The sequence below is a fragment of the Neovison vison genome, chromosome 1 (assembly GCF_020171115.1).
Source record: "Neovison vison isolate M4711 chromosome 1, ASM_NN_V1, whole genome shotgun sequence".
Taxonomy (NCBI): Eukaryota; Metazoa; Chordata; class Mammalia; order Carnivora; family Mustelidae; genus Neogale; species Neogale vison.
In genome coordinates, this window is record NC_058091.1 from 146,226,771 (window position 1) to 146,242,816 (window position 16,046).

The 16,046-nt window shown below is 44.7% G+C and overlaps 1 protein-coding gene across 1 annotated transcript; it reads left to right on the plus strand.

Moving 5' to 3' along the window:
- Positions 1-160: 160 nt before the first annotated feature.
- ACOT13 (acyl-CoA thioesterase 13) lies at positions 161-14,185 on the plus strand. Its single transcript, XM_044260051.1, has 3 exons — positions 161-422; positions 11,521-11,705; positions 13,928-14,185. The coding sequence occupies exons 1-3, from the start codon at positions 342-344 to the stop codon at positions 14,118-14,120; spliced, it is 459 nt and encodes a 152-aa protein (XP_044115986.1). The 5' UTR covers positions 161-341; the 3' UTR covers positions 14,121-14,185.
- The last annotated feature ends 1,861 nt before the right edge of the window (positions 14,186-16,046 follow it).

Consider the following 16,046-nt stretch of genomic DNA (forward strand, 5'->3'; position numbering starts at 1 on the left):
CCGTCCCGGCGCACCCACCTCAACCACCCGGGCGGAAACGCGCTCCTCCCTCGGAGTGCGGTAGGCGGGATGGCGCCGCGGGCGAGCAGGCCGGGGCGGGGCCGGGGGCCACGGCGCGTGCGCGGTCACAACGCAGGCGGGGGCGGGACGTGAGAGCTCGAGCCGCTGGGCCGCCGGCGGCGCGTACAAGAGGCGGCAGACGCCGAGCGCCCAGCGGGCGGAGAGGACGCGGCCGTCTTTGCCTTGCCTGTCCTTAACCCCTTCGCGGACTTGGGGGTCCCCCCGACTCCCCAAGCTTCCTTCTTGCGCTGTGTCCTGTCCAGAAGCCGGAGCGGTCCACGATGAGCCGCTTGACCCAGAACGTGCTGGAGGTGATGAAGGCGATGGCCCGTGTCCCCGGTTTTGACAGAGTTCTGGACAAGGTACTGCCGTGGGAGCGGCTTCTCGGGAAAGCGCGGCGCGGGGTGTCTCTGGCTCGATCCCGCTGGACTGCCCGGGAACGCCGCTGGAGAGCGGTGACGGCGGCCGTCCTGGCGTCCCGCGTGTGAGGTCGGGCGCCGGGTTGACCTCACGGAAACGTGTGCTACGAGGTTCCGATCTGCCCCCTTCCAGATTCACCCCTGCCGGGTGGAAACACGGTAGACGGACAGCGCGTGCGGTGCCCCGAGCCTCGTCGCTTAGCCTCGCCTGCCCCGTGGGCTCAGATCGCTTCGTAGCCTGCGGTTGGGCAGAATCATCCGACGCAAAGCCCGTCTGTCGAAGGTGTCGAGTATCTCTTTAGTTGGTTGAATGCTGTAGGAACGGGGGGAACGGAGTGGTTGTTGAGGCTGGGAATCATTTCCTTCCTTCCTAGAGAACGCCGGCGCGGAGGACGGGGAGAGGGAGAGGGAGAGAATCTTACGCAGGCTCCGGGCCCGGCCCGCAGCCCAGGCAGGGCTGCAGCTCCCGTGAGATCTGTGGGCATGACTGAGTAGAAATCGGGAGTCCCGGGCGCAAGCTTCGGAGGCACCCAGGCACCCCTCGTTACAGTACAATTTTAAGCAGAGTTGCTAGCCCTCCTGCTGTCGGGGCCGGCTGGGAGCTGCCCCGCACCTGGCCAGCGGGGTGCTGCGTGTGACGAGCTTGGGTTAAGATGGAAATTCAAGATTCGAAGCTGAATGTGTAACGCTGTCACACCATCATAAAGTGGAGAAATCTTAAGTCAAACCGTCGTCAGTCGGGGAACGTTGAAGCGATTCTCACTTGTGGAGACAATTTTCTTGATTTCAGAGCGGGAAAGGACTTGAAAGCTTGGCCTTCGACGTACAGAGGCCGGTAGTGCTCTGAGGAAAAGAGTAAGAGACAATGTCTACACTTAAGATGCACTTGCAGCCTAGAGGATTAGAAAATAAATCATTGTAGCAAGGTGGGAAAGCCAGATTCGGGGAAGGAGGGGTGCTTTGGAGTCAGGCAGCGATAGCCTCTGTCTCCTTGGCACATGAACAGACTAGCCCAGATTTCCTAGTTTTCGGTGTGTTTGTAGAAATCTTACCTAGGAATCGTTTATAAATAAACACGAATAGGGACGCCTGGGTGGCGCAGTTGGTTGGACGACTGCCTTCGGCTCAGGGCGTGATCCTAGAGTCCCGGGATCGAGTCCCACATCAGGCTCCCAGCTCCATGGGGAGTCTGCTTCGCTCTCTGACCTTCTCCTCGCTCATGCTCTCTCTCACTGTCTCTCTCAAATAAATAAATAAAATCTTTAAAAATAAATAAATAAATAAATAAATAAACACGAATAACAGAAGCCCTTGGTTATGTCAGATTTGGAAGACATTTGACAGCCAAAGAACTTCTAGGCTTTTTCCTAAATATTTTAAGTATGCATGCCTGCTTTCCTTTTAGAGAGGCATGTGGGTCAGGGAGAGACTGAAGGAGAGAGAGAGAATCTTAATTTAGTGGGCTCCATGCCCAGTGCAGAGCCGGAGGTGGGATTTGACCTAATCACCCCAGGATCATGACCTAACCTGAAATCAAGAGTCAGATGCTTGACCGACGGAGCCACCCAGGCACTCTTGCCTGTTTTCCTTCTGATTAGGAAAGAGTATTGGGAACTTTGCAAATACATAATTTAAAAGTGAGTTTAAACAGACCAACTGCTGTCACTTGTACGAAGAATGTAGACCGTTGGATCAAAGTCCTCCTCCTGGAAACAATATTTGGGCTACATTTTCAGTATTTCAATCATTATAGCCAAGGGCTTTTGTGAAAAACATAGGAAATCATGCTCAAATGTATTCAGTGTTTTCAAATAGCAAACACTATAAAATCCAAGGATATGCTACTTCTTAACAGTAACGTTTTGAGAGAGATACATGCAACAAAAGAAGTATTGAACTAAGGGGAAGACTGAATTCCCTAAAAACATCAATAGCCATTTTCATTATTAAACTTTCAACAACCAAATTTTGGGGTGTGTCCTCCCCTGATAATCTTGCTATGGGTTGGATTTGCCTTTGAGTAGTCTGAGAAAAATCTCATACCTTCAACAGTCTTACTGTAACAACCATAAACTTCACTTATGCTGGAGTTGGCTTTGGTGGTCCAAGTCTTCCAAGAGGATATGCCTGTTAAACCTGATGTACAGAGATTCTCAGAAGTTGTAGTTAAGATTGAATAGAGGTACCTGTGATTGTAGACCCAGCAGTGTCCAGTAGAGATGTAGCACAGGCTACAAATGCAAGCCACACGTATCATTTTATTTATATATGTATATGTATATGTATACACATATATAGAACTATAAAAAAAGCAAAATGAAATAAGTAAAATTAATTTTACTAATACATTTTAAGCAACTCATTATGTTCGAAATTACATTATTTTAGCATGTAATCCACACAAGAGTATCTTGTTTGGGGGACTTCATCCTTGAAATCGTGTGAATTTTAAACTTAGCACATCCCAGTCATACTGGCCGTTTCAAGTGCTCAATACTGACATCAGGCTAGTGGCTACCGTACTAACTGCACAGGTCAGTACCCGTGTAGGTGTTCTCTATTAATTTGATCTATAATAGGATCTGTGTTTGTGTCTTGTGTGGGCACAGTTGCTTGGGCTAGAATATATATTTATGGTGATGCATAAAGCTAGTTGTGAATTTGGTTCCTTTCCTACTATTGTAAACTTAAATGTAACATGACCTAAACCAGTGTTTCTCAACTAGGGGTAATTTTGTTCCCTGTGGGACATCTGTTTGCAGACGACTGGCGTGGGATGGAAAGGGCACTATGGGGGGCATCTACTAGGTGGAGGCCACAGATACTGTCCTCCGTGCGCAGGCTCCTTGCCCCCGACTCCCCACAATAATGAGTCATCCGGTGCACGTCAACAGTGCTGACATTGAAAAACCTTTTTAATCATTCTCTCTATCCTGGGTTAAAACTAAATAAATAGCATAGTATAAACCATGTCTTTGTGCTGAACTTTGGCTGTTCAGATCATGGAACTTCCTCTTATCCCCTTTGTCTTGGTATGGGATAAAACAATTACTTATATTCTCTGTTAAAATAACTAGCATGTTGTTTTTTGCCTCACCGGTCCTTGATTGACGAAATTATTTTATGTCAAATAGTTGTCCCTTTGGTTATTTAAATGGGAAACTAGAGATTTTTCAAGATAAGAATATTTATTTTTAAGCATTTAATGCAAGCGTATTGTTAAAACTAAATTGGAATAAGGGTATACATGATCTTTTTCAGACACACCTGTGCTCTTATCACTACTTTGCAAAAATCAGAAGCAATAATGTTTCTTCTTTTTCTTTTTAAGTAGGCTCCATGGCTAGTGTGGAGCACATGTAGGGCCTGAATTCATGACCTTGAGGTCAAGAGCTGGGCTAAGATCAAAAGTTAGACACTCCACGGACTGGGCCACCTAGGTGCCCCTCCTCTTATTAGTGAGTGTAAGCAGCAAGTGAGCTGTGCAGTACTGTCACTTTAAGTCTGCCCCATTATCCAGGCCTACAGTGGCCTTACTAACTACCCCAGTAGAGACAACCAGCTCGCCAAAAGAGAGGTGCGTTTTTTTCTTGATTATATACAAAAGACAATTCTGTCCTGAGTGCTAACCTCTGATTCTTTTGAAGGTCTTTTTGTTCTGTTTTGTTTTTGTCTTTTGAGGAGCAGGGAGGGGCAGGGGGAGAGGAGAGAGTCTAAGCAGACTCCACACTGAGACGTGGAGCCCAACCTGGGATGCGATCCCACAACCCTGAGATCACAACCTGAACCAAAACCAGGAGTCAGACACTCAGCTGACTGAGCCACACAGGCGCCCCATTTTAAAAGTTTTTTTTTTTTTTTTAAGTCAGTGAATTAAGTAAGATAACACTTGAAATTTTCATAATATTCCCATGGAGTTTTGGGTCTTGGACAGATGTTTAGAACCAGCATATAAAATCTGCTAAATGATGATGACTTTGTATTCCCCCAAAACCGATCTGTTGAAGAAGGCACTTTGCACTCAGTCCTGCTTCGGGTGTCAAATTAATGCACAAGATCTTAACTTAGAACATCTTTATTATTTTAAGGCTGTCCTTTGTAAAACAAAAAACCTCCGGATTCTCAGTGTTTATAAACACCCACAAAACCTATCTTTTATAAAACACTAATATATTAGAACAGTCAGATGTCCTGCTCTTCCTATTAGATCGCCTTAAAATCAGGCAACAAACCAAGTACTGTGAGGTAATGAAGAAATACCAGCCACAGTCCCTTGCCTTCGAGGAGTTTATTATCTAGGAGAGAAGGAAAGTGGGATCCAGGGAACATAGTGCCATCAGATGTTCCCTGAGAAAAAGAGTCCCATGAATAAAAAAGTTCAGGAAACATTGATGTCGTATCCCCTCTTTTTAAAAACAAAAATTGCGACAAAATATACGTAACATTAAATTTGCCGTTCTAACCGTGTTAAAGTATGCGATTCAGTATTAGCGGCATTCATACTGTTGTGCGACCGTCGCTACCATCCACCTCCAGTCCTCTTCGGCTTGCAAAACTGGAACTCCGTCTTCCTGAAACAGTAACTCCAGTCCCTTTTCCTCCAGCCATGGCAAAACCATGGCTGACGTACTCTACGTACGTCATGTAAGTGGAGATGATCTAGCCTTTCTATACGTTAAAACATTGACTAGTTCTGCCATAAGTAAACATGCTTCACTTTATCATGTTTAAGTCCCACAGTAACACATGTGGAGGAACATATCTTGGGAGGCTCAAGTGAGAGGCACCGTGCGAGGGTCTGGAAAGGCTACGTAGAGTCCAGCGCAGAAATAAGGGAGTGGAGTTGCGAAGCGAGGTAAAATTGCGTAGTCATCCTTACAGAAACGAGATGATGTATAAGGAAATGAGATGTCCCAAGAGGAAGAGCACAGACTAGAGAGAAGCATTAAGGTTTAGGATTTAATTTTAGTTAAACCTTCATTAAGGTTTAGAACCTCAGAGACTGCAGGAATGGGTAAGAAGGTAAGAACAAACCTTATACTGGGCGCCTGGGTGGCTCAGTTGGCTAAACGACTGCCTTTGGCTCAGGTCCTGATCCTGGGGTCCTGGGATCGAGTCCTGCATCGGGCTCCCTGCTCATCGGGGAGCCCGCTTCTCCCTCTCTCTCTGCCCCTTCCCCTGCTTGTACTCCTCCCCCTCTTGCTTTCTCTCTGTGAAATAAATAAAATCTTTAAAACAAATAAACAAACCTTATACTTACTAGAAGAACCATGAGGCTTTGAACTGACCACAAAAGCCCAGTTATTTCTATTATTTAGAAAATTTGTCAACATGACAGAACAACAGATTATTTCCAAATTCATTATTGGCCATTAAAATCATCTAGGTCCAAGAAATGCACAAGAAAATAATACAGCAAGCTTTGTTCAAAGACTTAAATACGAAAATACTGGTTGTAACATTATTCGTGATATCAGACATGTGAAATAAGTTAAATGTTCAGCCACAGAGGAACGGGTAAAAGAAATCACTTGTAGCTCCATGTAAAGGAGTCCCAGTTTAAAAAATGACGTATTATCATAGAAGCATGTCACAAAATGATGTGGATGACCTTATACAATTGGAAATTTTTATCTTGAAATTTTCATAGCATGTACTGTGTCAGGCACTCTGCACTTATACGAACTCTTCATGGAAAAGAAAAACCCAATAAAAGTCAAAATAGAATTATCTGGAAAAGGATTTCTCTATGAATAGGAGCTAAAAATCAGATATGGTAAGAAGAGCTATAAAAAGTTTCGTAAGTGGGCCAAAGTGTATCAGCCGGCTGTTTACACAAGAGATGTAGTGTCAGCCAATAAGCATGAAAGTCAGGCACTAAGCATGCTTCCTGGCTCGTAATCTGGCTAATACACATTTAAACTGTGAGATAACATATTATTTTACCTATCACATTGTAAAAAGAGTAACTCAGAGTAATAATATACATTATTGATGAGGATTAGGGAATGAAGCACTCTTACTGCTTTTGAAAAGGAATCTGGCAGATTTGTTAAAAATTTACATACCTTTTACCCAGCTGTCTAATTCTGGTGATTGATCTTCTACAAATAAAAGTAACTTTGTAATGGTAAAAAATATGGCAAGAACACACATGTCAAGCAAGAGTTTAATAAATCGAATATATTCAATAGTAGGGCATAGCACAAAGCCATTGAGAGAGTTCTGTGACTGGAACTACAGGCATGGTTATGATTTACTAGGCAGAAAAAAACAGAGGCTGCAAAGTAATATGTAGAATGTGATCCTGTTTTTGTAATTTTATAAAAAGAAAGGGGGGAAACCCTATATATGTATACATGTTTGAATAGGCCTGGAGAATGACAGTGAATGATACAGAGTAGCGAAGGAGTGCTAGGTCGGAAATGCAGCCCCACACTGTTTATTATAATGAATTCATATAAAATGAATGATTGTTGTCATTAGAAATCTAATGAGAAGGAACATGGCAGTTTAGATGCTAAGATTTAAGGAGTCAAGATACAATTGGTGAAATTATGGACTCAAGTCAGAAGTTGCTGATACTATAGGGGAAAGGGATTTGGCATCAATTCAGAGCAACTATAAATATTCTGGAAGATTAGTACTTTTAGCAGTGGTGAATGGAGGCCCAGTTGAAGGAAATGTTGAATTTACATTTCTTCCACCATGGAAGATAGTCAAGGTTTAGTACTCCGTGCACACTTGGAAATGGCGTGCTGCTGAAATGTTCTGCCACTTGTCTAAGAAGCCCTTTTATTCAAGTCCTCTGTTTTCTGAAGATCTCAGAAAGTGACTGAGAGCTTTGATAGAAGTTAAATATATATTTTTTTAAAATTCAGCACAGAACACTATAAAAAATAAAGGCAGTATAACATTCACTCAACCAGGCTAGCACTTGCAGGAATTTCTGGAATGCTGTTCCTCAGTGAAGAGAGGTTACTTAAAACTTCTTTGTTGCTGTTTGATTCACGGCACTGTCCTAGGACAACGAAGCTGTGTGCTGGGCCTTGACTCACCATATTTACTTACCTGCAAGGCATTGTCCCTTCCTGTAAATGGCTCCATATTCAAATGCTAGATTCCAAACTAGATCACCTGCAACAATTCTATGGAATTTGTATGTCTCCCCCCGGAGAGGAGATCAGGAGATGTGAACAGACATTGCCCCGGTTCTCAATGTATATGGGATAGGGATGGTCCTTCTCCATTAGCCCTTTTCCAGGCTCAAGGCGGCAGAGAACACGTGTAGGGCAGAAAGCTTACTAATGTGAGGCCTTCATAGTGTCCGTATTTATAGGTATTTTAGAATGATTCAGTAAAACCTGCCATTTACCAGCCGTTGTGAAAAACTAGTGGTGGTTCACGTTCCTTCATAGCCCATCGGTCACTGTCCCCACCACTCCAGGGAACTGATGTTACTTCCGCTGGCTGAATCCCATTCACTGTTTCGTTCAAGCCCACTTCGCTCTTCCTTGGGCTTCGTTGTGCCTCTCGTGGCAGTCATTTGCCAATGTCTCTTATTTCTGGCCTTCTCTTACAAGCTCTGCTGCCTTGTTACCTTCCTGAGGACTTGGACATCTTAGTTTGGCTCCTCCACCACCTTTGTCCCCGGGATCGCTCGCTGTCTTTCTCGGCTCCACGGTGGACGCTGTTTGCTGCGGGGCCCGGTGGACGCTGTTTGCTGCGGGGCCTCCCGCGGATCCTGCGAGAGCGTCTGTTGATTTCCCTACTTCTCTCTCTGCAGGGAGGGCGCTGCTTGGGGGCAAGTCCATAGTGGAGGCTCCTCCCGCCAGGGGCCCAGCAGGGTGGCTCTTCCTAGAAGAGACTCCTCCCTGCGGCCCAGTCAGTGAGGTGCTGGTGCCGCCCCATGTCGTGCATTTGGTCAGGGACTCCTCCTGCAGTGCCCTCCCCGTCGGACCGTAGTCACTCACTGAGCAAACACCTGAGCACCGACTCTGTGCCAGGCGCATTCAGACCTCCTACTGGGGACCATCTCCTTCACTGCTGTTGGTTCTGGGCATCCCTTCTCTCTGTCTTTACTGAAAAGTTAAGGGAGGAAGGGGGAGACTTTTACCTCAAGTACGTTCCGTGTGATGGAATTTAGGTGTTTGGGCGAGGAGAGGAGGGCGCCGTGCCGCACGAGTCACACAGACTCCCCTGACTGCACGAGGAACGCGAAAGACACAGTTCACTGTGAGCCATCTAGAAAAGATGGATGGTTGTACGTGCACGTATCTAATTTCTGTGATAAACCACAGAGCCCATGCGTCAGACTGGGCTGAGCCATAAAGGTTCTTGCCAGCCTCCTGCAGCTGCCCGACCCGTGGGATCCCGGGAATGCAAGTATCTGGGCAGTTAATTCTCTATCATTGGGGCCACAGCAAATATATTCCTGACCCACTGCATCACAAAAGGCTTTCCGGACATCCTCCCACAAGACACCGAATGGAGCAGGACCTAGTTGTCTGCAGCAGTCCAGGCGAGGTGTGAAGGGAGGTGATTTTGCACAGGGGTTGAACCGGAGATGTCGGAGTTGAAGGAGGATCCAAGTGTCCACGCCTGAGATATGAGGATGGAGACCGCGCACGCGGGGCGGCTGAGTGCAGTCCCTAACTCCAAGTTGGCCATAGTTAATGACCTGTAAACAACTGTGTCCCCTACAGCCTGTATCTTAATGGAAACGGAGATTTTTTTTTTTTTTTTTTAATTTTTTTTTCATCAAACAGAGGTCAGCTCTCCATTGGCTTCTTCCCCAACAAGATCACTTACTAGCTTTGGGCAGTTGTCTAGGACATTCCTTTGTTAGCTCCCACTGGCTGAATCCCTTCATCTAGGGAGATGAGAAACGGCCACACATAAAAGCATTTCTCTTGCCATGTCAGGCTGACTGTCAAAACGCTCTCTCTTCCAATGTATATTTTAAACCACTCTTGTATACTTGTGTGTCCTTTGGCCTTTCAAGTTGGGAGAAAGAAAAAGAATTAAAAACTGTATTCTGCAGTGGGAAGTCAATGTTTGTATTCCCTCCTGTCACCCATCCCAGCTGAAGTTGGAGAATCCAACGGGACTTGAACAACTAAACTCTACTGAACACACCCCACGCTTACATGGCACCAAACTACCTCTGGTGTCTGTGAGGCTCGATTTCATTCTCCCCCCTGCCCTGCCTGGCTGCCTTCCCCATTTTTACTTGGCTTACTCAGTCCATCACGATTTGGTTGCCGTTCCTGAAGAAGCCCTTCCTAATGTCTGTTCTCTGAAGACATACTTCCGTTAGATACCCTTCTAGTGACTTGGATCTGTTCTGTCTCTAGGAAGTCCCTGCTCCATGTGCTCGCCTCTCCCTTCAGGTTGTGAAGCCCTGACGAGCAGGGATTGGATTTCATTCATCTTCACGTGGCCAGCGCTTGCCGTACTCAGTCAGTGCCCAAGTATGGGGAGCCTACACCTTGGTCCTGCTTGATAAGTTCATTAGTTTATGAGGACATCTTGTGGTTAGATCATTCGCTGTATGAATACACTTGATCCTGTTCTAATATTTACTTGGCACTGATGTACCTGTTAAGCAAAACAGGACATAAAATTGTTCAGGATGATTTATATTGTATGGCTCTGTTCCGTTTTACTTCTCGGGGATAAACCGCAGCAAAACCGCTGAAGCTGTGGCTTGTCACACTCTCAGGGGTCTTGCTGGTGGGAGCTTAGAGAACACCGCATATCCAGACACTTCACCGTCACTGCTGAGGGAGACTCAAAGACAGACCTAGAGCTCCGTCAGTCCTGCCACACCATAGGTGACCCTGCGACAAACTGCTCTGAATTTAAGTTACTTACGAGACGGAAATTATCCCTTCCTTATTGTGTAGCGCACGTTAGGGCCTGGCTCAGCACCTAGCGTAGGAAGATGCTAAGGTAGCAGGTAGAATCGAACCATTTAAGGCTCGAGACACTCATGTAATTCTTTTTCCTTATAATACTATAAACAGGCAGGACCTTGAAACCTCAGTTCACCTATGTCGGATTCTATTGTTGAGCTTTTTATATTAAAAAATGAATTTATGGTTTAAGTTTGTTGATTCTAGTAACTCACTGAATTACTGAATTTCTTCGTCTGTTTTTTAAATTGTTAAAACCATTCATTACAAAGTCATAAAAATTACTCTCTGCAACAACTAGGGAACGTCCAAGTTAAACCTATCATGGGTTAATAGATCACAGGGACCAGCCAGCTTTGTGGGTCCAAAATTTCTGCAGAGTAGAGATTAACCAGAACCACTCTTTCCCTAAATATTCCTTTTTCTTGTCTTTTTTTTTTTTTTAAGATTTTATTTATTTGACAGAGAGAAATACAGTGAGAGAGGGAACACAGCAGGAGAGTGGGTGAGGGAGAAGCAGTGATGCAGGGCTCAGTCCCAGGACCCTGTGGTCATGACCTGAGCTGAAGGCAGATGCTCAACGACTGAGCCACCCAGGCGTCCCAGTATTCCTTTTTCTTTAAGAACAATTTCTATACGGGTTAATGTCTATCATTTGTAACTTACTTGATATTTCTAATATTTGTAACTTACTTGAATTTCTAATTAACTTTTTTGGGATGATTTAAGATTTTATTTTTAAGCAATTTCTACACCCAGCATGGGGCTTGAACTTACAACCCCAAGAGATCAAGAGATATGCCAGGTGCTCCTGGAGTGACTCCATTTAATCCAGTGATAATTCTTTTTTTTTTTTTTTCTTTTTTAAGATTCCACTCATTTATTTGACAGAGAGATCAGAAGTAGGCAGAGAGAGAGAGAGAGAGAGAAGGAAACAGGCTCCCCGCTAAGCAGAGAGCCCGACACAGGACTCGATTCCAGGACCGTGAGATCATGACCTGAGCCGAAGGCAGAGGCTCCAACCCACTAAGCCACCCAGGTGCCCCTCCAGTGATAATTCTTGATGGGCTGTTTGGGTTTCTTAATACCAAAGAATGTTGAAAAAAATTTTTTTTTACACTTAGGTGACTCTTGTCTCTGCTGTCCCTGGGAAAGTGATTTGTGAAATGAAAGTAGAAGACGCCCACACCAACAGATTAGGCACTCTGCATGGTGGTATGACAGCCACCTTAGTGGATAACATATCAACAATAGCTCTGCTGTGCACTGAAAGGGGAGCGCCGGGAGTCAGCGTGGATATGAACATAACGTATGTATCCAGACGGTACTACAAGTAACTTTCTTAAATGTGAAAACTCACTTCAAACAACAGAGACTAAATACCTTTATAACATAAATAAAATTGGAGATGGCCTGAGCTGGTCATCCTGAAGTACAGCTATAGAGGTGCCCTGAAAGATCCCGCAGCCACAGAATCTAGAACTAGAGGAGCTAAGTGCCGCAGAGGAATAAAGGGGCCATGACCTAAACATCCCAACAGCAAACACTCAGCTCCTAGTCTGTACACCGGAGGGGCGGGTGGGGGCGGGGCATCCCGGACTCACGGCCGAGACGTGGTCCGCAACTGCGTCATGAGGGTTGTACTGAGTGCCTAGAAAAAAGCCTGACTAAAATTCAGAGGGAGCTGGATAAACGTCCATCAAGTCTGCATCGCCATTGCCTTGTAACAAGGCGAACACAAATGCCCAGTTTTGCTGTGTCTCCTTGCAACCGCCAACGCGCTCTGCAGACGGGAACTCGATCGGGAAGCAGGTCCCAGAGGCCAGGCTGTCACTGCCCACCCTGAAAATGCCTGCAGGGGTCACCTGTTTGCAAGTGGAAAAAACTCGTTTTGAGCATTAACTAGTCCACTGCTGGTCCCATCAACAGAGGGCACAGGCCCAGGGGTTCACTTTCACGACAACTGCTTTTTCCACGGACACAGCGGAACAATGACTTTTCTTGGGGGCAAGGGCTGGGATCAGGCTGGGAAAGCCAGTGTTACACAACATGAGGGCAACGGAAATTACGTCAGTTGTGAGAGTTTTATACAGTCTCAGCCTTTCACCAGGCGACCTTAAGAAAATTCAGCCCTTCTTTACCATAGGAATAAATGGAGGCACAGCAAGCAGATCCCAGGGCGAGAGAGAAATGCTCTTGAAACTAAGATCCGCAAAGGTTCTGCTTGCTGTGCGGGTGAGCTCGGTCTGCAGTTCTTACCTTAGTCCCCGTGCTGGTGAGGGGTGAGGCCCGCTGCCGACTCCACTTTGCCTCAGGAGCCTCTGCTGAGAGCAGAGGTCTTCCAGCCGAGCGTGGCACCTCACGATCTGAGATCTACTGCTGCTCTCACGAGCCTGAAGAATTTGTAGTAAGTCACACATAGCTTCCACGCACGTGTGGTCAGATACGGGTCACAGTCAAGAAGTGCCTGAGCTTCAAAAATGGGCTCATTTGAATGGGGAAATAGTCTCAAGAGATTTACTCTTGGTATTTCCAAAATAAATGACAACTTACAATTAAGGTAGGTAGGCAAGTGTCTCTTAAAAAATACATGCAGCTTATCACCAGGATTTAAGGGCCTCTATCAATTCTCATAGTTCTTACATTCAATCGTTTTTGAGTGCAGTAAAGTGCAGAATTTACTCCAGTACAGTTGAGTGAATCCCAAATACTGATATGAAGAGATACAGTAGTCCCCTTCTTACCCCCTTCTTGGGCTACATTCCAAGACCCCCGGGGATGCCCAAAACCACAGATAGTACCAAACCTATTATATATACTTATATAATATATATACAAAACATACACATATATGTGTTCTTCCCTATACACACATACCTATGATAAAGTTTGTAAGCCAGGCACAGATTAACGATAATAAAATAGAACACGTGTTATATACTGTGGTGCTGTAGGAGTGCGGTCTCTCAAACTCCCTTGTACTGTGCACAGCCTTCTAGTGAGGACGGGACATGCAATGCCCACGTGATGAAGTGAGGAGAGAGACAGGCAGGGGTGCAGTGTTAGGTTACTGTTGACCTTGTGCCAATAGATCAGGAGGACCATCTACTTCCTTCTGGACCACAGGTAAGGGGGAACCTACAGTACAGGGCCCAGGCAATTCTTCACCTGGGGAAGTTAAGTAGACTAAATAAAAGCTGGAGAAAATCTTTCACCAGCCCCAAATAAATATGAGATGGGAAACTTGGCCGGGGTGGGGGGGGTGCCTTCCCTATTTATGGAAGAAGAAAACTTGTGTGGCTATGGAATGGGGAAGATGAATTTGGTCAGGACCAGCCATCCACATTTGGTAGAACAGAAAACTTACTGATACTATTCCTAAACTACTTGGTAGAGGAAAATAACACGTAAGAAGGCTGTGTGAGAGATGCACACAACTTCCCCTCATAAAAAATTGCTGTTAAAAATTTTTTAACATTCAAAAAGTTAAAAAATTATTTGCTGTTAACTATAAATTTGTTTCCCTTCAAGGTACATGTCGCCTGCTAAAATAGGAGAAGACATCGTGATAACAGCGCACGTTCTGAAGCAAGGCAAAACACTTGCATTTGCCTCTGTGGAGCTGATGAACAAGACCACGGGGAAACTAGTGGCACAAGGCAGACACACCAAACACCTGGGAAACCAAGGCCTGCAGGCTGACTTCAAAGACACCAAACAATGAAGACCAAGTGTAAAGCTGACTTGTAACAAATGTTAACTTTCAAAATAAACTAGCACAACCAGAAATAGTTCTTTTCTTTGGGAAAATGACATAGGAACCAAGTGGAACCTAGGACGGGACTGTCTCTATTTTTCATTTTAAACCTCTTTGGTTTATTTGTAATCTTATATAGATGATACTTGGGACAAAAAAATTCTTAGCTGAAAGGGTTTCTGAAAACTCAGGTAAAGCAAAGAAGGCAGCAAAGCCATTTTGAGAGATGATTACTTTAAAACTAAAGCCCGGTAGAAATATAGGAAGCAACTTGAATTTGGAAACACTGTCCACAGTTAAAGGCTGACTTATCCTTTGTCATGCTGCTGTCTGCTCAAAGGACAGAGTAGACTTCCCAGGAGCAGTGAGCACACAAGGTGGGCACCCAGTTCTTAACTTCTAGGATTTCCCTCTAAAAGGAACCTGGGCGGCTTGGAGAAAATGGCTGATTTCAGGAGTGCTAGGATGAGATAGGGAAACTGACCTTCACGTATCTTGTGCTTGAAAATAAGCATGTGTTCAAGAAAACAAATGGAGCATTGAAGGAAAAAAATTTTTTTGTAATTTGTAATTGTAACCAAAGGAAATATCATTTAGGGAGATAATGCGTGGCAGAGACAGGAGAGCTCCTCCTTATGACAGAATGCTGCTCAGTGTGGAGGGGAGAGGTAGGTAATTACGATTTTGCAGCTATCATGGTAAAGACTGGTTAAGCAAAAATCAAAAATCATCAGTGGTGCTCTGAAAAAGAGTAGGGCATATCCATGTTGTTGCCCAGATTCCTTCTAGTCACAAGGAGAAAAAAAGTAACAATACAATGCAGAAACAGTACACGACCTTGACCAATCAAAATTAACATCAACCAAGAGCAAAGTGACAGTGCATTTCTGGATATTAACTGGAGAAGGGAGTGAGGTCACTTGAATTGGGTACTGGCCAGACTGCGTAATCCCAAATTTAACCCTGAAGAAACATTCAAACGCAAAATGAGGAACACTTTCTATTTTAAAACATTAGCCTACTCTTCAAAAATGTCAAGGTCATTAAACAAACATTAGAGACTAGAGATTTGGCAACTAACAGCAAGAGTCCCATAGTGAATGATATGACCTGAGGGTATTAGGACGATTAACAGAACTGGAAAATGGACAACAGATCAAGGTATATCAGAATTAAGCTGCCTGAATTTGGTAACTTTACTGTGGTTATGCAAGAATATCCTTGCACTTGGGACATACGCTAAGTACTAGAGGGTAAGGAGTAAAGATGTATGCATGATGTATGTACCAAATTCTCAAATGATTCAGAAGCGATGTATAAATATATGTAGAAAAACAGTGGGGGAAAAAATGTGGCTAAGACTTGGGTAAAGGTTATACAGGAGCTTTCTATTACATCTTTTCTAAATTTATTCTAAAAAACTTAAAAAACCAAGGGCTGCTTAAGTGCCTGACTTATAGCATGTGTATAAGACAATACAGTAGAACAGTTAAAAGCCTGCATTCTGCAGAGCCAGCCAGCCTGGTCCTAAATCCTTCCCAACCCTGGATGTGAGCTTGGGCAAGTTACTAAACACCTGTGGCTCTTTCCACACACGGTTGTTAAGAACAGAGCTTTGAACAGGACCTGCCCATAATAAACATTCAGAGACACTGCTTCAAACAGATTCTAATTTTCAGTTGAGAAGAAAACATGTGAGAGTCCTTTGAAATAAAGAATATTTTTTTCTAGGGCTCCTAGCTGGCTCAGTTAGTGAAGCCTGTGATTCTTGATTTTGGGGTCATGAGTTCGAGCCCCACATTGGGTGTAGAGCCTACTTTAAAATCTAATTTTCTCTTCAGTGAGGCAAGGAACAAGGCCAACCCGCTAACTGTTAAAGCTGACAAAATGTCC

Coding starts and splice junctions, on each gene's coding strand:
- ACOT13 (XM_044260051.1), top strand. CDS start 342: ATGAGCCGCTTGACCCAGAACGTGCTGGAGGTGATGAAGGCGATGGCC. Junction 423..11,520: donor TTGACAGAGTTCTGGACAAG/GTACTGCCGTGG, acceptor TTTTACACTTAG/GTGACTCTTGTCTCTGCTGT. Junction 11,706..13,927: donor AGCGTGGATATGAACATAAC/GTATGTATCCAG, acceptor TTTCCCTTCAAG/GTACATGTCGCCTGCTAAAA.